The sequence below is a fragment of the Pteronotus mesoamericanus genome, unplaced genomic scaffold (genome assembly GCF_021234165.1).
Source record: "Pteronotus mesoamericanus isolate MK-2021 breed Mesoamerican mustached bat unplaced genomic scaffold, CSHL_Meso_final contig_82, whole genome shotgun sequence".
NCBI classification, from domain to species: domain Eukaryota; kingdom Metazoa; phylum Chordata; class Mammalia; order Chiroptera; family Mormoopidae; genus Pteronotus; species Pteronotus mesoamericanus.
The window spans coordinates 3,313,765-3,338,159 of record NW_026555265.1 but is presented as its reverse complement, the minus strand read 5'-3'; the positions used below and the strand labels follow the sequence as shown (position 1 = coordinate 3,338,159).

General features: G+C 38.4%; 1 protein-coding gene across 9 annotated transcripts in view; it reads right to left on the bottom strand.

The window, feature by feature from the left end:
- The window catches only part of LPP (LIM domain containing preferred translocation partner in lipoma), a 618,933-nt gene that overhangs the window by 213,690 nt on the left and 380,848 nt on the right, over positions 1 to 24,395 (bottom strand). For all 9 annotated transcript variants that reach the window (XM_054585111.1, XM_054585106.1, XM_054585114.1 and 6 more), the window contains one exon: positions 22,113 to 22,802. In XM_054585111.1, the coding sequence (XP_054441086.1) occupies positions 22,113 to 22,802 (690 nt within the window). The remainder of the gene's footprint in view (positions 1 to 22,112; positions 22,803 to 24,395) is intronic.

Genomic DNA, 24,395 nt, shown 5'->3' with positions numbered 1-24,395 from the left:
TAGCACTGTGACAACATAACAGAATGATAAAGACATTTTGTAGCAAACATTTCATGTGCTCGAATTAAAATTAAGCAAGTACTCTTTTCCATACTGAAACATTTTGGAAAAGAGGAAAGGCCTTTTCAGAGAGAAAGAAAACAATTTTTGACCTGTGCATCTTAGCTTGGTTACAAGAGCTAAGAAACCAACACAACCTAGCAACATACTGGCCCAATCTGGAAAACAATAAAACAGAAAGGGGAGGAGATAAACCTCCAGTGCCAGGTCCATCTCAAGTGGAAATTTTCTTGGTGTTTGAGCACCAGAATCATCAGTAAACTCTAGAGAAACCTGCCAACACCAGGATTAGTGGAAACAAATAAGGGTATCATTTATTTAAAATCAGGGTGCCACGTAGGAAATTGTTTCAAGAAGCGTGAGGGCTGGAGAGAACAGCAGAAGGAATGGAGGAAGGAGATTAAAGCTTTCACTGCAATGCGCCAAAGCTGATGTCTTGGTGAGAACTGACTAAGGTCTGCAATCAAACAGCTCATGGACCCCTCCCAATCTTCCTTGGTGAGTATTCATTATCAGAGAAGAAAGACACTAAAAGCCAGACATGAGCAGTAACCAGGATCCAACTTCCCAACCTAATTTGGCATTATGTAAACCTCTGTGAACTCAATTAAGTCCCAGGGGCCTGGGCTCAACATCTACAGAATGGAAATAAGGCACAATCCTTTGGGAGCTTATGCCAGTGATAGAAGAAACTCAATGTCCTTCGTGCAGCCTACCAAAAGTCCACAAAATCACACTGACAGTTCATTTTTTCCAAATAATTCCTAGGTAAAGTTTAATCTGAAGTCAACCACATCAAGTGCTTAGATCAATTACCACTATAATGCAGAGTGACAATTTATTAATGGAACATGAGGAGAGTCCTTTAAATTTTTCCTGCTTACATAATACTCTACACTGTAGTCTATAAATGACTTTCTCATTAAGTCTCACATTTATACCTCACAAAAGAAGAGTGAAATAGACAGTCACATATAATTAGCCCAGATTTCCAAATCAAAACATCGAGGCCCAGTAAGACCACATGACTTAATAAAGTCCTATCTTCTGCCCACGGGTCCTGTGTGCTGGCCACCAAACCGCACAGCTTCCTTCACTGGCACTGCCTGGTCTTTAATTATTGAAAGCAACACGTTTTGAGAAGGGAAAACTATGCCACAGTAGCCAAGATTGAGCAGAGACAGATCAGGTCAGGACAGCAGTGATACCTGGGGTAATGACCGGCAGTGACCCTCTTACTGCAGGAATGTGCTTGAGGTAAGCTCGGGTGCTCGTGCGGCCGCTCTTAGACGCTTGTGGACAGAGTTGAGGTGGTGCTTGTTCTGAAGTCCCATAATAACCAGGACTCATGTGAACACAGGCTCTGTGTCACACCCACATCCCTTTCATTGTCACTTAGGGATGGCCAAGAGGAAACAGGCGGGAGGGCGAGAAAGGCTTCTCTTAACCTTGGAAGGGTCTCAGTACCTGCTGTGTCTTAAGGTGTAAACACACTAAATTAAACAAAAACTAAGAGAGGGCAAGAGAAAAGGAGTAAGTGAATCAAGTTTTCTCTTCTGTTTACAGTCTCTCTGGGCAAATATTTTGTTACTAATGAAAGACCCATTCATGACGCCCTATCTCCCAATTAGGCAGGCGCTTTCAATCCCACTCTGCGGTGGTAGCCCCTTAGTGGGATCAGGCCAGGTCCCCTGTTCCAGGAAGCACTGTATGCTAGCATCCCAAGACAGGCAGCGTACTGCACTGTACGGGCCCAGAGCCATCATGATGGGGACTGGGGAGGTGATGCAGGAAAATCCAGGGTAGAAATGAAGAGTTCAAAACAGCAGTCCCAAGGGCATGAAAGGAGGAGTAACTGAAGAAAAAGATGTACACATCAGCTGATCTTTCATTATGGACCAAGCATTAGGCCAGACACTGATTTATTGTCTTGCTTTATAAGAGCCAACACCCTGCTTGGCACATATTATTCACAGCGAGGCTCAGGGAAGGGAAGCAACCTACCTAGACAAGAAATAACCAGACAGTGGCAATGAAATTTGCACTGAAGTCACAATGATTCCAAAGACTATGCTTGGTCTTTTGATAGTCTCTCGATGATTTCCTGGGTTTAGGCATCCACCTCTTAGCACAATGTAAGGGAAAGAGAATGTGTGTTTTGTTTCCAGTTTACAAACTTTTTGCACCTCTTCTGCCAAATGGGCACATCAGATAAGATGATTTCTAAGGAACATCTCAGATCTGGAAATGCTCCAATTCTGTGGAACTCTAGGGGCTTTCTGCACCTACATGTAGCAAGATATTAGTGGTTTTCAGGTTGTATACCCAACACACCAGATTACCTTGAGTAACCTGATTTGGATTCCTTGCCTTTATGAGCAATGTTACTTCTATTGGCTTTGGTTGCCTCATGTGAAAAACAAAGACAATAATAATGCTGCCTTAACTAACTTACAAATTTGCAGAAAGGATCAAACGTTTTAATACTTTGTATGCAAAGACCTGTTTTGCAAATAATATCAGCACTCTTGCTTCTCTAGGGGTTGCCTTGCAGGGTTACTAGTCATTCACTGGTAGCCAGAATTGTGTCAATGTGCAGAATGCTAGGTATGGTTTTGTCCGAGGTATTGTTGTTCCAGGTGACCAGCTGAGACTCTGATGGCCATCCTTGGACATTCCCCTGGGTAACTCCCGAAGGAACATGGAGAGCAGGTTGATACCAGCATGGTAGGGCTAATGACTGAAGCTCTAAAAGCATATTTCCCCAGTGTAAGACCTTCTCATATTGACAGTATCATTTCTGTCTAACAACAGCCCTCTGATACAAAGAAAGAATATTTTTTCTACTTTACAGGTGAGATAATATATACAGTATGAAAATCAGAAGAAACACAGGAAATAATTTAGTTTGACTTTTCTGCTTAAATTTAAGAAAACTGAAACCCAAGTTTTGGGAGCTATGGGCACAAGAATAAGATATGAAGTTCGATACTCAACATTTACCTAATGGTTAGAACTTATATTTTCCCTGAAAATTTTGTTTACACCCACATTCATTCTTATGATCTAAATTATTTCATTTTTTTCCCAGGGATTTCCTTTCCTTTTTGTTGTTGTTGTTGAAGGAATGGTATTTGGCATTCAGGAAAAAGTAGGCTATATAATCCTCTCAGGGTAAAGGAAGCATACAACAAATTTCTTCTAAATGTACTCACCCTTTACACATATTTTCCTATAAGCAATATAAGAAGGGCTTAGCCTGCTTCTCCAAAGCCACCCTCAGTGACAAAGGACCACATGGCAAGTCTGATGTTAGAAGGGATTCAGGTTCCTACACAGTAGAAACTCTCATTGAGTACCTATCCTAATACAAAGTGAGTGACAATCCACTCCAAGGGTGAGTTCACACTGCAAAGACAACATTGGATTTGAGCCATACATTTCTTAACAGGAATAAGGGCAATAACCTACACACAGATGGTCCTCAAAATTATATTAATGAACAACTGTTTAAGGACTAGTGATGGCCACCTAGATGAAGACGGTATCAAAGGCATCTTTAAGTACTGTCTTCAACATACTAACAGAGAGCCATGTGCAGAAGAATGTCTGTTCCTTTCCTTCTCTGTATTACACACCAAGCCACAGCCATGTAGAAATCGATCTTTAAAACAAATATGAGGTTCAGAAGAACTGGTTGTGAAGAAGAACTTGAGTGAATTAATCTGGATTATAATCGGTTTTATGCTATCCATCACCCATAAGCATGGCATTTCTTCCCATTTGTTAATCTCCTGAGCTAAAGACACCATGAAGCCGTACAATGAGCCCCACTAACAAAACCAACATATCCCAAATCCTTAACACTAAAAGTCAATCTCCTAAAGGGAGACCTTACCAAACATTGCATGAGGGCATTTATTCCATTTCTTATTCTGGCACTGTGTGTGGCTTCAGGAAAGTTGTTGACTACTAAACGTTAACCAAACATCCCATTTTTAGAAGAATATTTAGCTCCATCTTTATAGTGTCTGGACTTGTAACTACCCATTTCTTGAACATTAAGCGGAGCCACACAAGAAAATTACTACAGTGATAGTATTTCCAGGGCACACTGAGTCACTGTCCAATGTCTAAAATGGGAAATAAATAACTTGTGAGGATTTGCTGGCATGATGAAAAGGAGGATACTCCACTGTTGGTGTTCTGTAGCATGTCTCAGGGTGTAACATGGGGGAAAGGCTCTACTTCCCCCAAAAGTAGGCTGTTACCTTTTTTTATACATATATTCTTCAGACATAGGAATAAGAACGTAACAGTAGGCTGAGGCCAGGATCACCAGTAATTATCAAGCTGAACTGCTGTAAAAGCAAGGATGTCGTTTGCTTCTGATGGCAACTGGCCTTCTTGGAAGGCGGAATGATCAGAGCCACTCCACCCAGCAACCCGCCAGGAGAGAGGCCAAGGACCAAAGACCTCTAGATTCAAATCCTGGACCACACAGAAAGAAAGGGGTGTCTATCAGAACAGGTCAAGTGTCACAACTATTGCGGGAAGTTGTCTGGTCCCTATCTGAATGAACAGAAAATTTGTGTTTGTACTTCGTGCCCATCTGAAACAGTTTGCTGCCAGTTTTACCTCAAAAAATGAAGAAGAAAGGAGAAGAAGGAGGAGGAGGAGGAGGAGGAGGAAGAGGAGGAGGAAGAGGAGTAGGAAGAGGAGGAAAGGAAGAAGAAATAAAAACAAAACAACCCGATGTGATTATAGAAGCAATGGTAATGTACCTGCCTTCATTGTGGCCAACACTATTTTGATCAAGCTTAAGCTTCTTTTAAGATCGTTCTCCAATAAATATTTCTCTACAATTTTGCTCTTTTCATAAGTGAAAAGAAAAGGATAAAAGAAACAAACAGAATTCAAAATACTATTTACTCTCCCAGCAGAGCAGCATGGTGTAAACAAAAATAATAGTTACACTTCTAGGTTCTGAACCCTCATCGAATCGCTGCAGAAAATAATTTTAGTGGTGAACTAGAGAGTCTTGCAAAACACATACAAAGCCATAATAAAATGGGATACTTATCCTGCTGCTCTGATTAGTCCACTTCCATTCAATGGTTGTAACTAATGACTTGTTTTTCCTCTAGTATTAGGGGCCCTATTACGGTGCTGAACATAACGTGCTTCATTTTGTTTTCCTAGCCATGCTTGTTTCACTGATGACTGCAATTTGATATTTATGAAATCACATAAAAATAATATGTAATCCTCTCTATAACCCCCTCCCAAATTATAGAAAATTATTCAGAGGACAATAGATTAATATACACTCCAATGCATGTGTCCTTTTCTCTAACCACTTCTAAGTCAGTCACTCACCCTCTCATGCGTATGTGTGCTCTCTCTCTCTCTCTCTCTCTCTTTCTCTGGCTAGAGAACACACTGTACTTTGGAGATAATTGACTGTGGAATATGATGATGTTTATTCAAAAACAGGTCACACAGACTGCAATTTGAGAGTCTTCCCTTATCCTCCTTACTTAGTCTCATCCAAAGGAAAAGCATACATAACCTTGTTTCCTGCAAATCAGAAATGCGGAGCCTTAATTACTTCTTTAGATTTAACCTACTAAGAAAAGTCCACTGCAAATGTACCCTCCCCTCCCTTGAGATTGGCAACGTTTAAAAAAACTAACTTCAGTCTGCTCGTTGAAAACAAACTGGGACGAGATAGAGCGTGCATTCATATCACCTCAACAGTATGTCCTCCTGTTGCGAAAAGAACATTAGACTTTGTTTTCTCAGGAGTAATGCAAATGGACAGTAATTACTGGGTAAAAAGGTGTGGTTGAAAAAGAATAATCTCTGGCTATCAATAATCTCTGCCATTGTGAAGACATGAAGCCTGGGCTCTGACCCGAGCTAGAGCTTTTCTTCCAGACTGCTGCCAGTTACTGTCAAGCTGACTGATTCAACTTGAAAAAGGAGTTGTCCAAAAGATATGTGGTAAAGCGATGAGAATTCTGTCACCAGAAGTGTGCCCATGTAAATCTCTTATGCTGTAAAAGAGACACCGTATTGAATGCATTGGATTTTCACCCTTTAGGGTGAATTACATGGGACATCTTTAGGGATCTAGTTCAAGTAATATCATTCAGTATTCATTTCAAAGATCTGGGCCAGACATTGAAACTCTAGATGAAGCACATGACTAGTGACACGTTACCTCAAGAAAGGAAGGAAGAAAGGAAGGAAGGAAGGAAGGAAGGAGGGAAGGAAGGAAGGAAGGAAGGAAGGAAGGAAGGAAGGAAGGACCACTTCTCAACATAGATCTGTGTTTTCAAAATGGGGAATAATTACAGTCACAATGACCTTATTCCATTGTAGTCATTTAATAAGTGTTTAGCATATACTAGCCAGGTGCTCAGAAATATATTACATAATAAGATACAAACCTAAGTTTGGCTAAAAGAAGTTAAGACTTGACTACTAATTTATATTTAACATATCATTATTATTATTTCTTTCCATGGTATCATATTGAGAGTAATTCTTGATTAATATTAAGCATGTAGGTTTCATAGATTCTTTAGAGCCATATAAAAAAGAAAGCAGTCCAATCTCCTGTTTTACAAAACTGAGGAAAAGAGAGAGAGATGACTCGTCTAAAATCACTGACAGGTTATTAATTGGAACTAGAGCCCAGCACTCTTGGCCTGGCTGGTTCTCATTCCTGTATTCCATACCACTTCATTTTTTATCTCTGTGGTCTCTTAAATCTCTCCAAGAGTGAACAAAATTAGATATTAAAAGTCACCTAACAGATATCTGTTTAAATGTTTACTGGGCTATTTGAGAGATTCTAAGTTACATAATAAATTTTCATTATTTCAACTCAGATACACATCATATTTCCATCCTCCAGGGCATTTTCTCATTTCTCATTATATCACATCATGAGAAAGAGGACTTCTAAAGTCTGCTGTATCAGAAATAGTACACAGGGTGTTGATTTATAGAGGCAGTTCCCCCACCGGTATGGAGTGGAACTCCCTAGAGGTTCAACAGTGTTGTCTGTATTTCCCTCTTAAGCAGATGTTTAGGTCTCACATGGTTCAGAATGCCCTCTCTGAGCATGTCATAATAATCTGATGATGCCCATTCTCATAATATTTCTACGAGGGACCAAAACCAAATGTACTGATAACCTATTGAGAACAAGCTGTTTTTAAGATTTATGTTCCACAGTTCAAATGAAAGGGCTTTAAAAATACATTCAAACTCTGTTTGTCTGGATACAACTACAAGCCTCAAGAAGCATGATCAGAAAGTAGGACCTTTCTAACAATCCAGAAAGTGAGATCAGAGGCTTTTGAGAGCAGAGAGAAGTCTGAAATCTACCTATACTTTCTCCTTCCAGATGTCTCTGGAATGTTGGCCTTAAAATGTATAGTTTAAGCACAGGGATTCAATGAGTTCATGAAGTTAGTAACAAGGAACATGAGTTATTTCAGTCCAGTTGTACATTCTCTGCTATGTCTTGGGTTAGGGAGATGTGGCGATCAAGGAGAACCAGAACTGAATGGTAGGCCAGGAAATGTTTTCACTAGTCCCTATTCTGTCCTTTATGCCTACGGGAACTTCAGCAAAGCCCCCTAGTTCTTAGTTTCCTCACCTATTCTTTCCCCCACTGAAATCCTGTGAGTGGGATTGTTTTCCATCTCAGTACATGGAATAACTAGTGCAGGGCCTGGCACATAATAAGTGCCTAATAAATGTCTGTGAAACAAATGAAAAGAATAGGGCTTGAACTAGATGTTACATAAACCTGTCTCCATGCTCATGTTTAGGTTAGCCAAGAAAGGGGATGAAAGTAAGAAGTCTTTGATTCCAGTATCTGAAGCACTTAGTGCTTCCTGATACTTTCCTTTTTTATTAAGATTTATATAAGTCTACTTAACATGGAACATTTCCATTTGGCTTTTTGTAAATTCCCCTAAACTGTATCATGTGCTGAAGAGCTATGCTGATGAAGCAGGTAGTGCAGTTCTGGTCCAATCAAACTATGCTGTACACCTAATAGTTCCATGACAGGCAGAATCAGCCATGCCTAGAACAAAACAAAACTTCAGATCAGAAGATTAAAAGCCTCCAGATTAATTCTCATGTCCAAAAGCAAAAGAATAAAAAGGGAGAACATGCTATCATATTATATAATATATTGATGAGGCATCAATGATAGACCTGTGATAGTTTGAAGAATTACTGTATAAATGATATATAAATATATTTTTCAATTATATCCTTGACATTTTACTTCTAAATATTGTTACTCCATTAACTGCCATTTGTCAGAAAAGTGATTGATTCTTGACATTGGCAGGTTCCCCTCACCCCACCTGATTTTATTTTAATATGCTAATGCCATTAGAAGAAGTTGTCTGGAAAAATCACCATAGAGAACAAAATTATGTAAGATCTCAATGTGATTGAGACAAGTGTGTTCATTCACTATATATGGAAGAGTAGTCTTCATATAGCCTTTCACATTCTTATTATTCTTAAAAACTCTGTACACAGAGATTCCCACCAGAGAGTGATATTAATAGTACTCACAGGGCTGCTATCTGTTCCCATTAAGCCTTACAAAACCAGTTATGTCAGTAACTGATTCATCATTACCTTTACTTGTCAAATTACAGAAACAACAGTCATCGAATCCATGGCAAAATCAACACAATGTTTACTGAACACATGCACTAGGCAAAGTGCTTTTCAACAGTAAAGTAGAGGCACTGGGTTCTGTTTAGATTAGTTGGTGCCTGTGTACTACCAACCATCTTGGTGTTCTATATTTTATTACACAGTTCCTTACCCTCAAGCATCTCACAAAGCAGTACATTGGAGACAAACACCTCTTTCACAAAGATTAAACTAACAGATCTATGACTTGGTAGAATTATGCAAACATTGAACATTCAAATATCTCTAATGGTTCTGTCACCAGGTCACACGGAGAGGCGCTGGGTCAACCACTTGTCTCAGATTGCATAGGAGTGAGACTCTTCGCTAGACTCTTCCCTCTCTGAGCTGAGGGAAGTTCAGAAGGGTGGTCACACCCAGGCTGTCCTTTATGCAAGAAAGAAGAGTCACTGGAATAGACAAAATAAAAAAGCAAATGGGGGATGGTGGGAAAAGGCAGAAAAATAAATATTAAATTTGGGAGAGAGTTCAGGACTAGAAAGAGAGCAAAGGAGCAAGTCAAAAGTGGAGTATCAACCCTGCTACCAAATATCACCGAAGTAGCCATGCCATTGGTCCCGGGGAGCACTAAGTGAAACGTGGGGTATTAGTGGAAGGGTTGCCTGAAGTTTCTTTCTGATGTAGTGGCTAAAGCTACTACTAAAAATCCATCAAATGTCACAGAAACTACTTATGGGATTCTCAGGAAAAAAGATGTAATCAGATGTCCTGAACCTTAAGTTAAAAGCAGTATCACACTCTGAAGGACATTTCTCAAAAGCAATGAGATAGCCACCAAATCGGGGATTTCCTTTAGTTCGTTTGCTTTGGCCATGTAACCAAATAACCCTTTAAATGTTACAGGTAAAAAAATGTCTTGTAGAGGCACACCCATATGCAGTGCCAGCCCTCCAGAATGCCCGTCTCTGCTCCCAGTATGACCGGTGCCAATCCTAGCCATCCTTTAGGCCAGATAGAATGACATTTCCTCCTATAGCTTTCTCTGACTGCTTAGATGAATGGGACCCCTAAATCGCCTGGATATCCAGTAGATTGTATCTTTAATAGCTTTGGTTACTGAAAACTTTATAGCTGTGCTGCAGATATCATATGTGTCTTAACCCTCCCAATGTAGGTTCTGAAAGATGGTATGCATCAAAACAATATTTAAGAAAGAGAGACGGAAGGAGGGGTAGAGAAAAAAAGGAAGGGAATAACTCTTTCCAAGCAACGACCCAGGACAGCGGAAATGCTCCAACATGGATTAACGAGGAAGGAAATGAAGTTTCAGGGCTCCTTGCTTGCTTTGGCCCTTTCTAAGGTCCAGGGTGGAGGGGGATCCCAAGCTCTGTGTTCACTGCTCTGTCTTTCCACTCTGACTGCCCTTTGTCACACACTTGTGGAATAATGTTGGAATGGTCATGGAAATTTTGGTGTTTGGTTAGGGGAATTTCAGTGGAGGATACACTTAATTGAATATACAGAGATACTACATTTACATGGTTTGCTGTCACTATGCTGTGTGCTTAAGCCACCCACAGTTATCACTGTGTGGGAATGACTTTCTGGAAACACTCCTGAGCCTATTACCATCCTAGCTCTGGGACTCAGAGGTTTGGAGCCAGAGGTCTGGTGACATGAATATGCTCTCTAATACCCAGAGTATGGATTATGCTGGTAGAGAAGAGAAGCAGGGCACTAAATGTATGGAGTCATAAGCTAGGTCAGTTAAATAATCAACTGATTATCAGATGTGTAGTAGTATACACACAAGGGGAAGGAGTACTCAGGACACAATGATGCGAAAGGAGATGCTTTCTCTTAGCAGGAATGTGTTCAGTGATATACTAGAAGAAATTAAAAATGCACCACTGACTTGCTTTTGTTTTTGAAGCAAATTGCACAAGATAGAATTTACCAAGAGTGCAAGCACTCTTCTAAAAGCTTAGAGATAAGAGGAAGTTAATGACAATTTCCCTAAATTTGACGATCATCTTGGTTTCACAAAGTTACCTATAAAATGTTGTGCAGATTAAAAAAAGTTTTCCAAACTTAATAATAATAAATTTAAAGTGCATCATATTTGCTTTTCTCATTTGAAATGAACATTTACTTTCTTACAGAAGTGTTATGGGATGAATTATGCAGCCTCTCAAGATTTGTATGTTGAAGTACTAATGCCCTGTACCTCAGAAAGTGACTGTATTTCAAGATGGGTCCTTCAATGACAGTTAAGTTAAAATGAAATCATCAGTTTGGGCCTAATCCAATATGACTGATGTTCATAGAAAACGAGGAGAGATCAGGGCACAGACACACAGAGGAAAGACAGTGATGACATAAGAGAAGGTGACTATCTAACAGCTTGGAGAGAGGTCTCAGAAGAAACCAACCCTACCGACACCTTGATCTCAGGCTTCTAGCCTCCAGCAACATTAAGAAAATACACTTCCGTTGTTTGAACCATCCCGTCAGTGGTACTCTATTACGGCAGCCGTAGGAAACTAAAGCAGTAACTTTCAGGTCATAACTTTGTATTTTTTAAAGAGGTCTCCCCAATGTTATAAGTTTCAAAGCTTTAGGTTCCACAGCATCTGAACAAATCTTCACACATAGACACACACAAAAACACAATATGCTCACTATTGATGTTGAGAGTGTTAATTATAGTAGCTAAGGATAATGCATTTATGTCAGAGACCCTTACGTTTTATACATACTTCTTTAATAACACTTTCCAGCTTGAACAGTCATTATATTGTAGGAACTACCAAAATGGAAAATAGAATTGAGCCATTTAATCAAAAGGTTTATTTGGCTTCTGTGGTTCGTGTAATCTTATCACCGATAGAGTCATTATCTACAGACTCAGATGGACCACTGAAGCACACCTGGATGTCACTAAATATCTGCCCAAGCCTTTTATGCCACGTCCTGTTTAATTAATTATCTATTTTTCAATCTAAATATTTAGCAACTGCAAGGGGTATTCTTCCAACAGAAAAGCTAAGCATTGTAATGTTTTTTAGTTCACGTGATTCATCTGATGGCTTTTATAAAACAAGGGATAAAGATTTTAAGATTTATATAGCATGAGAAACTGTGGAAATGCTTGACTTCTGGGAAACTGTGTCATCATCTATAAAACAGAATAATTATTCATTCTCTGTCCATCTCAATAAGTATTTTTTTAAAATTGAGGAACAGATAAGAAGATGTGTTGCAAAAAAATGTTCACTGTTGTTTCATAAAGGGCAATGATAAAGCAGTATCAATGTCGACATAGAATCATCCTCAACCTCTCAAATTTAAAGAATCATGTTCAAGTACTATCTCTGCGGTGAGACCTTGTGCAGTCATTCTTTGGATCTTAATATCCAGTGAGTGGACAAGATGGCTTCTTAGAAAAGCAAAGGTAACACGTTTATTTCGCCTCTGACAGCCTAAAAGTTTATGACCTCCCCATCACTGAGCAAAGTTGTTATGGTAATTATTATATTCCAGAAGACAACTGGGAAAGTTTGTTTTAATTTCTAGGATTTCTTTTTTGATTCTATAAGTGGTTAATGCTTAAAATAGAAAACCAGACATCCGTAATAGGGAAGGTTAACATTAAGCATAAATATAAGCATTGAAAAAGAGGATATAAAATGGAAACCAATTACTTCCTCACCTGATAACCCCTTGATTAAAAAAAAAAGTCTTTTTAAATTTGATCTATGCAGTTAAAACACACACACACACACACACACACACACATAATAGAAAGAAAGTAGCAGCTGTGCGCTCCTGCCCAGCTCCCTATTAATAGCCTGGTACTAGAACTCATAGAACTGCCACAGAAGGCTGAACAGGCCTGGGCTCTTCACATGATTAAGTTCACACTCCCATGGTTCTCCAAAAGAGGCTTTCCAAATACACTTGGCCTAAGCTCACTCATTTGGCATTTCTCCTGTGGGAATGCAACTCAATGTTCTAAACACAGGTTTTAAGAATGACAGTTTTAGATATTTATTAATTTATATAATTTTCTCTCAGTATAGGCTCATTTTGAATTAGTGGCAAATACGATTAGAAATAGAACATTTACTTTGTCTCACTGTAAACTTTGGATATAAATGGGCTGGATTTTACAACATATTTTAAAATTTTTCTCTCCTTTCCCCTTTTCTGACTAGGTCTTTAATGATGATGCAAATTATTCATGCAAATGTACAAAATAATGTTACCCCAGGCATTTAGCAAGCAGTTCATATTTTGGGTGAAACTGTATCACTTGAAAAACCAGTTATTGTTGGTTTTTCTATAAATCCTTCCTTTTCAGTTGGAGACACTGTGCTGATGTAGTACTTTGTGGAGGTCTTCAGCTTGTCTTCCATCTCTCAAAGCTCAATAGTACTTTTGCCTCTGAGGTTCAAGGTTATTGGCTAGGTCGTATCTCTTTGACATTCTGCTTAACTCCACTCCACGGCCCACTAATTATACCCTTCATACTACCAGTTGCTTCATTAGTGCCTGGCTAGACAGAGTGATAGATGACAAATGAATAGATGAGTCTAAGTCTTCTATGAGAAAAATAATTAGGAAGCTTCTAGCAGACAACCTCCCAAAAGCTTCATACCAAGAAGAGGAATCCTCAGTAGCTTGGCATAGGAGACCTACTCAGGATTAGGAGGGAATGTGATTTAAGGTTTAGAGCTGGGTTGTTGCACATCAGTGAGGATTTTGTTAATATCCTTTCATAAAGAGGCAGTGTAGTATAATGGCTGAGAGCTTGGACCATTTAGTCTTGGGAAAGGAACCTAATCCGCCTCTATCTCAGTTTCCCACTCAGTGAAAAATTAGGATATTAGTATTATTTTCTTCGTATACCTTTTGTAAGGACTAAATAAGCCTATGCACATGAAGGCATCACAAGAGAAATAATAACTTATCTTGGATGATTTCTAGCATAACAGAGTTTAGGTTTTAAAACTTCAGGACACATGGACATTTGACCACCATATGTAGCATTTTAAATAGGAAGTTCCCTGAGTGCTTTGAATATGCTTCCTAAGGGACATGGGCTCCCAGTCATTAAGAAATCACTATTTCAGAAAATACAGCATTGGGTTAGGTATTACTTACCTACCAACTTTGGCATGTAACAAAAAGGTTTGGTAGGGTCTTCATATGCATGCTTGTTTTATGCTAACACATGCAAAAGTATACGTGGTGAGCCAGCCTTAAAATTGATCCTGTTTTTAGAGGCAGATGGCCAGGTGTGTGGAAAGTCAGAAAGGCAGTCAATTCATATTGAGGTAAGTCTAAGTTAAGAAAGATCTTTAGATCCCCCAGCCATTGGAGATTCTGGACAATTATACAATCTTATCTATTTTCCCAATCCCCATTTCCACTGATTGAACACTAGTGCTGGTCACATCCTACATAAAGCCTTGCAAAATTAATTCAGTCTACTTCTCCTAAAGATAACTAAGACGTTTTCAGGACTTTTCATTTAGCACTTACACAATTCCTGTTTTGTGTGAATAATTTGTCGATATGTATCTGATCACAGGGGGACATGCTTTATTGTCTAATACAGTGGGAGCGTTAGAGTGGTCAGAGGCCAGTATCACCAATAATGCATATCTGATCTTCCTTATTTTTTTTATTATATTTTTTTAATTTATTTTTTCAAATACATTTGTCTCTGCCTACCCCCTACCACTTTCCCTTGCCCCCTCCCTCCTTCTCTCCCTCAGCTCTTCCCCTTTGGTTTTCCTTATTGAACTTTAAGCTTTTTGAGAATGAGATAAGTTCTAATTGATTTTTGCATATTCTTTTGAATTTTGAGGATGAAATAGAACAAATATCATATTATATGCTAAGACTATATCTAAAAGTTGGGTTCTCTATATTTCAGAAAATCAGAGCTAAAATAACAAGTAAATATTTATTTCTGGGACAATGGTACTTATGGAAAGTCAAGTATTTGCCTTTCACTATGGGACACTTCCTAATACTCTATGTATAAAGTCTTTCAAAATGTTTATATTTGCCACTAATCATGAAACATCAATAACGATCAAGCTTCTTTGTTTTCTGGGAGAGAGAACAACTATAGTCTCTCCTTTGAAATAGGAGAATCTGAGTGTTTGCAGCTGGCTAAGTAGGAAATGAGATTCCTAGAGGGACATATTAATGTGTTGGGTAGTTGTTTCGTTGTAGAACTAAGATGAAAAAAAAAAGCGAAACACTGGTAAATTGAAGTAAGTTCTCTTACTCTGTAAACACAAAAAAAATTACATTGTGTTAGAATCATTTGTTAAAATGATTTATTTATTTTTCCAGGCAGGATGGGGACCTCGGATGGGGAGCTATTTTCAAATATCTAAATCCATGAAAAAGATGAAGTGAGGAAAATGACTAAGTATTCTCAAACATCGTAGTGTCCTAGGACATCCACCTTGATAGTGAACCTTAAAATCACAAAAAGAAGAAATTATGATATTAGTCAAAATCATATAGACTCTAAGAACTAGTCTTTTCACAGGAGCAACTGTGAGACAGAAAAAGGATCATAAGAATGTTGGCCATTTTCTATCATTAAGAGGCTTTAATAAGGCTAAGGGATAAGCTCTTTTTGGTAACAATTATTCTACCTTTTCAAGGTCCCTTAATATTTTCAATCTCACCAGTCTTAAAGCAATGTTGAGAGGAATTATGATATACAAAGAAGTGTTAGTTTTCTAATCAAATCTGCCGTTTACTAGCTGAAACTCTCTAGGCCTCAGTTTTCTAATCTGTAAATCTGAGGGGTTATAACCTAATGATTTTGAAGGTCACTTCTATGTCTGACAGTTTCAGTAGTCTGGTCTAAAGAAATGAAGATTAATGGCTTATTATTTTTCTAATTTACATCCTTTAAATTTTTAGGAAACTATTTCTTCTTCAGTCAAGAAGCAAATCTTCCAAACACAGAAAGTTGATTAATGGATGTTTATTCATAAAGAGAATGAGCAACTAAATCTACAAAATTTTTTCAGATAAACTGATCAGGTAGAAAAGTACGTCTTAAAAAATACCTAATAAAACTACTAAATTTAGTAAATCATAAGATACAAAGTCAATAAGAAAAATCAATTGTATTTCTATATACTAATGACAAAAAAATTGCAAATTGAACTTAGAAACACCATTTACAATGGCACCCAAAATATAAAATGCTTAGGGATAACTTACCAACATCTATGCAAAGTTACAATAAATTGTTGAGAGAAATTAATGGAGCTCTAAGTAAAATGAGAGATATACCATGTTCATGGTTTAGAAGACTCAATGTTACTAAGATATCAGCTATTTTGACTTGATTTATAGAGTCAGCAAAATCTCAATGAAAATCATAGCAGGTTATTTTGTGGAAACTGGTAAGCTGATGCTAAAATTTACATGGAAATGGAAAGAACTTAGCATAATCAAAACACCTTTGAAAGAACAAATATGGAAAACAAACAATGTCTGATTTCAATACCTACTATTAAAGTGAGTGACCAAGATAACATAGTATTGGCTTAAGGATGGATAAAGTAATGGAAGATAATAGAGAGAGTACACATATATGATCAATTGCTTTTCGTCAAAGGTGTTTAGTTAATTCAATGGGAAAAAATAATCTTTTCAACAAATTTTGGTGCTGGAAAAACTAGGTAAACCAATGAGAAAAAATAAGCTTTGACCTTAAACTGAGGCGAATCATAACCCTAATTTATACTGTTAAATATCTAAAAGAAAGCACAGAGTAAAACATTTGTGACCATGAGGAAGCAAACATACCTAAGGAAACAAAAAGCATAGATTATAGATGATGAAAGTGATAAACTGACCATCAAAGTTAAAAACTGCTCCTCAGAAAACAACATTAAGAAAATGGAAAGTCAAGTTACAGACTAGGAAAAAATATTGGCAATGCATAACTCTAAGAACTCTTACGCCGAAAATATAATGTACTCTTACAACTCAATAAAAAGAGACAATCCAATTAAAAAATGGCCCCAAAACTTGATGCCACTTCATAAAAAAAAGATATAAGAAGGGCCAATAAGTGCTCCAGATCATTGGTAAAAGAAAAAAATGTAAATATAAGTGAGACATACCTACGCAGCATGAAATGGCTAAAATTGAAAAGAGTGACAACAGCAGGATTGGAGTTCAATTGCACCCCTCACGTACTGTTGGTGACAATGTAAATGACACATGTAGGAAGTTTCTTATGATGTTAAATAACTACTACATGACCCAGCAACTTCACTCGTAGGTACTTATTCCAGAAAAATGGGAGCTGTTTATGTACACAGAATGTTCATAGCAGCTTCATTCAAAACTCAAAATGTAAAAATAAACAAATATCTCAAAACAAGTGAATAAACAAAATTTAGTACATATCCATGTAATGCAACACTACTTAGCAATGAAAATGAACTGTTGATACACACAGTAACATAAATGAATCTCAAAAAAATTATAGTTACCCTGAGTAAAAGAAGCCCAGGCATGACCGTGCATACTGTATGGTTCCATGCATATGAAATTCAAGAAGGGATCAAAATGATTGATGTTAGAAAACAGGCAGGGGCTGAGAGGAAAGGGCACTGACTGCAACAGGGCACGGGGAAGCTCTGTGGGTAGCTGAAATGTTCTCTCCCCTTGATTGTGGTGGTGATTTCACAGGTACATACACTTGTCAAAAATGTCCTGCCTTACATGTTTAAAATGGACACATGTCATTGTATATAAATTAAACCTCAAAAAGTAGATTAAAAATATGAATCAACAAATTCCATAGATATTTGGCAAGTGCACAACATAACCAAGACTGTGTATATAATAACATATTCAGAAACACGTGTATCTCAGACAGAAAGTAAAATGATAGAGCAACAGTGAACCTGAGAAATTACCTGGCTGCTCTGCATGCTGAGTTGCTGATGTGACAACGCTTGTGTTATTGAGGTCACCTAAACTGATTTGGTAAAGTAGGTTTTGGTTTTGGCATTTTGCTGAATGACCTGCTAAGTTCTAAAAACTTATTTTTAAGTATTTTTAGGACATAAGGAGTTTCTTTAAGCACCTTCATTAAACAAGAATGCATTATGCAATATGTTAGTTACTCTGGGGAAAACAGGGTTGTTCAGATAGCATCCCTACCCCATAAATCTCCAGGTCTAAAAGACACTGGGGCATAGGTGGGTGAAGGACAGGTACATAACTGATTCTAGTATAGTTATGAGTGTGAAAACTTCTACAAGAGAGGGTAAAAAAATACACAACTCAATTTTAGGAAGAGGAAAAGACTTCACAAGAGAGATCAGAACTTTAGTTCATTCTTGTTGGGTCACATTTGATTGAGCAAATATTTTAGTTTTTTCAAGGAGGTATGAGAAGGCATTCCAGAAAGAAAAAGCTCCATGACCAAGATTACAGAGAGGAGAAACAACTAGGCATATAACTTCTTAGCTGGAAGCCCAGATGTTTAAAAAGGTAAGATGAGACTGGAAATCCAGGCAGGAGTTTCAATTCATTCCACAAGTGGCTGGAAACTTCTCAAGGTTTTTTCTGAAAAATACAATTAATGACAAGGGCAGAGCTGTATGGTAGAAAGATTAATCTGGTAGCATGTCTAGAATGAACAGGTGTGGAGAGAGATTAGAGGTGGAGACACCCATTAAGAGGACATTCCAAGGATGCAGGTGAGAAATGAGAACAACCGAATTAAGACAGCCTCAGGGGGGATTTGGATGAGAAAATAGATTTGAGATATTGTGAAGTTAGAAAGAAACTCGGGACAAATTATGCATGGGTAATGAGGAAGAGGAAGTGTAGCTCCAAGACCTCAAGCTTGGGTGCCTGGCAGGGATTTAATGGGTGCTTCCCCTCCAACTGTTGATCTCATGACACTGCACCACAACTGCTTGAGACCACTCAAATGTCTGCTCGTGACGTGGGCCACAATGGAGCCACATGAGTGGCCAGTGATGCCGAGATCCACCGTTCTCCAGGAGGAAAGCAGGAGGACAATCTTCAGAAGGTCTGGTTTGGAGGTGTGGTTCTCCCATAAATTTGATATAAGATCTTAGTTGAACGACCATCATTACTGAGCTTTTGAACTCTCAACAGTATAAGAGGGACAGAAACTTCTGTACTTAATACGGGTGGATTTGGTGAGGTCCACAAAAGACTATGGAAACAGAAAAGCCCTGCACAAAAGAATAACTAATATTCCTGTCACCAACTTTCTCAAGCATTGCTGTCTTTGCACACGTCCAGGTATTATCAATTGCCCTGAAGCATGTATCCACATCCATCCTTTTCCTCATCCTAACATCTATCTCTTCCTTTTTGTTTCTCTAATCCTGGAATTGAGAGAGATTTAACACAGGGATTACCATAAAGACAATTTCTCCAAAACACCACCAATTCTTTGCTACGTACCCAAACTCTATATCCTTCTCTTTTCCACAAATGAAAAAAAAGGGAAGAAACATTTTGATATTAATTGAATGTTTGAAATGCTACTATATCGATATTCTCAAATATTTTGAGAATATTACAAATTACAGGTTTTAGGGATTCTTCAACACTCACCCTGGGCATTTCACTACCTTGACTCTCTTCTCTGCCAATTAAATATCCTCAGTTTCAAAAACTAAATAAAGAGCAGTGATCTGTTCTAACACTGGAAGAGCGAACAACTTTGTTAGGTTTAGTGAAAGGTAGTTTGTTGTTCTCCAAGGTCTCACCTTCCTGAAGGATTTTTCAAGGAAATTATAATAATCGGTGATTTTAGAATTTAATCCAACCCCCTCACTAGGCGCACCACTATACCTTTCCTGGGATGCACAACATCAGTGCCTTTCACATAGTATGGGACAAATGGCTGTCTCTTTAACTGCCCTGAGGCTGACACCGATTGCATTTATGACAAGGAATCAGGCACTAGAGCCGCCCTGCCACTCTGGACCTGAGAGTGATAACTGGCTTTATCTGAATATTGGAGAAAACACACATCCCTTTTCACATGGCTATGAAGATAATGCACAGGAAAAGAGTTCTGTGAACTACACAGGAATGCCAGATACTTGCTTTTCTAAAACAGTAAAGAGGAAAGATTCCACTGTTTAAGAGGATTTTCAGTGAGAAGGGAACATTTCTCCCTTATAAAGACTTGCTTATAACAATATTTTTCAAGGAACTCAGCTCAGATGGTACAGGAAACACATTATGGTCTACTGTGGCATGCAAATTCACTGCTCAGCACATTATAGGAACACAAATATAATCATGATCTCCCAGCCTTGCAGGTTCTGATTTTATCTCCTTCCTTTCTTCATTCTCTTCTTCATTCTTTTCTTCTCTTTTTTCTTTTCTCTCTTTTCCTTTTTTATCTGCTTCTCCTCCTCTCCCTCTTCTTTTAAATTTCACTATGATGTTGGAAAATTAAAGCAATTCATCTCGGTACAGGGGAAATTTACTCCTTTCATTAAATTTTTTTTTTTCCTTAATGGGTTAAATGTCAAATTCCTCAGAATGTCTAAGCGTAACAAATGAGCATTGTTTTAAGGCATGAAGGTAAGTTTTCCATCAATCACTAAAAATTGGAAATAAAGGAAGGCCAGTAAAAACAGTCCTCGCTTGGCAATTATTCCGCCTTTGGAAATTTCCAAGCTGTTTGCAATCATTAATTAATTAGAGAAGATGATGTTCCACTTTGCTGAGGCCAGAAGCGTGACATAAAGAGGTCTAGAGGCTTTCCTCAAGCTGTAAGTGGAATGTCATGGGAGGAACTGGAATTCGACGTAGGAGCTCATTTCTCAAGCCAGTAGTCACATCACTAAGCCAAGCAGAGTCAATATTGGAACAATACGGTCCTCTGTGCACAGGTGCAGTTGAATACAGCAGTGTTCTGCTCAAAGGCTAACTGTGGAAAAGCCTATCCCTTCATTCGCCAGTGACCCCACCACATACAGAGTATATCTGTAGCCTCATCAGCCACTCTCCCCTTTCCCAAAACACTGACAGATGGATAAATACCACCCTCAAACCACTCTCCTTAATAATCACAGAGAGATGTGCATGGCTTGACTTTCGTGTTTAAAATGCACAATGTGGTTTTCAAACACATAACACTGTTGAAGAACAAATTTCAAAAAAAATTAAAAACAATTTTTTCAAAAAAATATTTCAAAAAAAATTTTAAATGACATGAAATTCACTGATATCCACAATCCATAATAATGTAATGGACCATGATGAATAATTACAAAAAGAAGGAAGATAAAGTGTCACATTTTCTGATGAGTGGTTAAGAAAAGTTCATTCCATCACCCTGAGTAGGTTGGTGATAACCAAACGGTAGTGATGTAGCTGGACCTAACATGTTAGATTCAGGTCTTGCACTGTGTGCCAATTCTTTTCCTACACCACCAGATCAGTTCAATGTTGGATGTAAATCAAACAATGAAAAAAAACTGTCATAAAGAATTTTTAAAAACTGTCTTTAAAGACTGTCTTAAAAACTATCTTAAAAACTGTCTTTAAAGACTAGAGAGTAAAATTCTTCTTAGAGGATCAGTAATGAGGATCAACAAGGGGCAATAAACAAGTGTCATTATACTGCAGCAGCCTCTTCCCAAAGGAAACCAGACAAGGTGTTTGCATTACCTTACCTCCCCTTGGCCTCACCTGTCTCCTGGGTTGTTGGCCACTTACGTCCTAGCAGCCACTGTGGCACCAACTTGGTTTGAGTTCTAACCACCATCACATAAGCCCAGCGTGTCAGCAGCTCAACTCATGTTTGTCCTACATACCTCTCACCTCCAGATGTGTTGATGGCCTGTCTCTGCAAAGCATGAGAGGCTACATTTCTGTTTAGTGCCCAAGTAAATGCAATGTCTAGGTGTGAGGAAGTTTTTGACTCACAGAGAACCTTGGTCCAAGAAGAGATAAGAGCTGGAAGATAAATTATTTTCCCTTTTCCTACCACAAAAAGATTGTCCTGTGCAGCTACAGTTCATATGCTCTTTTGGAAGAAGATCTTTCAAGAATGAACACATAGATGCACTTGGTACTAAACAATAACCCTATCCATAGAATGACTCCATATCCCCAATGGGATCTCCCTCTTTTTCTATGGTCCTCAAGTCTCCTTGAGATTGTACTTTCTAATGCCATAAAAGCAGAACATATACTTTTGCCTTAGGCTCTGATTGTTCGGCAATGCAAACTGAATAGGCAGAGATTTACTCCCATTATTGTGTTAATGAGTTTCTTACCTTTGGTTGCAGTGGAGGTGCAGAGGGGGCTGGAACAGGGTCTGTGATATAGGTCTTCTTGGGACCAGCAACTGGATACATCCCAGCAGGGTGCTGGTTTCCTGTTACAGATGGAGTGTACCCTTGCTCCCGCTTCCAGGGATTGGGGTGACCTTGTTGACCATAGGCAGGATCAGGATCATTTTTGCCCCCATATGCAGGCCCCGCTGGGCAATAGGCTTCATAATAGCGCCCTTGGTTAGGACCATACCCATACCCAGGATCAGGCTGAAGTCCTGGTGGTGGAATATATGCATAATCCAGGCCTCCCCGTGTTGAAGGAGGTGGACACTGCCCAGATATAGGAACTGGTTGAGTGTTATAGCTCTGGGGCCCAGGCCCTGGCCCATAAAATTGTCCTGGTGAAGGGGCAGCCATGTAATGAGAGCTGGGCTGGGCTGACTTCACTTGCACATTGAAGGTAGGCCTTGATGGGGTGGATGCCGTAGTGTAGGAGGCTGGGACTGGCTGAGGCTGGGGTTTTAGTGTTCCAATTGGAGCCACAGGGATGGGTCCAGCCTGAGGAGCAGGCTGTGGTTTCAGTGTAGACTTTTTGGTTGCTGTCAGTGGGGGCTGGTTTGGTATGACCATTCTCTTGTGTCCTGTGACAGGGGTGGAGACTGGAGGAGAGGCTGTGGCACCAGTAGAGCCCTGAAATGGGAGGGAGGGAAAAAAAGAAAAAGACAGAGGTTACTGCCAATGAAAAATTTTTAAAAAATGTATTAAAAACTGCTAAACTATTATTTTTGTATTAACTCTGAACAATACAAATCTGGCATGGCTCCTGCCATCTAAGAGTTCAGAGACTAACACAAAAATCAGCTGTTTTTGTGTACTACCAATGAACAATCTGAAAAGGATATCAAGGAAAGAATGCCATTTGTAAGAACAGCAGGATAAAAATACTTAGGAATAAACTTAACCAAAGAAGTGAAAGATGTGTACACTGAAAAGTACAAAATGCAGATGAAATAAATTAAAGAAGACACACATAAATAAAAAGACATTCATGTTCATGGGTTGGAAGATTTTAATATAGTTAAGATGTTAACACTACCTAGAGTGGTCTACAGATTTAATACCATCTTTTTCAAAATCACATGGGTATCTTTTTTTGCAAAAACAGAAAAATCCATCCTTAAATTCATACGCAATTTTAAAAGACTCTGAATAGCCAAAACAATCTTGAAGAGAAAAGCAAAATTGGAGATTTCAAAATGCCGAGTCTCAAAATTTACCACACAACTATAATAATCAAAATAGTGTAGTAGTGGCATAAAGGCAGATCTATAAATCAATGGAATAGAATAGAGAATCCAGAAATGAGCCTTTGAATGCACGTAAAATTAATTTTTGACAAACGTGCCAAGACCATTCAATAGGGGAAAAATAGCCCTAAATATAATAATGCCAACTATAATACCCTTAAAAAGCATAGAGAGGAAGATTCATGACATTGGATTTGGCGATTTTTTTTCTACCTTGTAGAATACAAAGCACAAACAACAAAATAAAATAAATTAAAGAATCTGCTCTCAATCAAGCTACCCAATGATGTAGTCACTATAGTGCTAAAAGGAGGTGCTAGTGAAAGAAAGCTGGAGGATGGGTCAGAAGGAACAAAAAAAAAAAAAAGCAAAGAGGGGTGTTGAGAAAAACAAACACAATGGCACAACCAAGAGATGCTAAATTTTAGATCAAAGATTCCTGTCAAAGAGTAATTTACCAAAGATAACTCAAATGCAGCCTCCTCCTCCTCCTCCTCCTTTTATATCTTCCTGAGGTCTGCAGCATTCATTGTTCAACTCAGAAATACTTACTATAAATGGAATATTACTCAGCCATAAAAAAGAATGAATCTTACCATTTGCAACAACATGAATAGACCTAGTTGGTATTTTGCTAAGTGAAATAAGTCAGACAGAAAGAAATACCATATGTTTCCACTTATAGGTGGAATCTAAAGAACAAAACAGAAATAGACTCATAGGTATAGAGAACAGACTGATGGATGGCAGATGGGAGGGAAACTGGGAGTCTCAATAAAAAAGGTGAAGTACAAATTGATACTTATAAAAATAGTCACAGGGATGTAAAGCACAGTGTAAAGAATATATGGGTACTAGACTTATTGGGGGAGGTCACTTGTAAGTTATGCAAATGTTTAACCACTGTGTGGTACACTAATATAAAATAATATTGAATGTCAACTGCAATTGAAAAAATAAAATAAAACTTTATCTT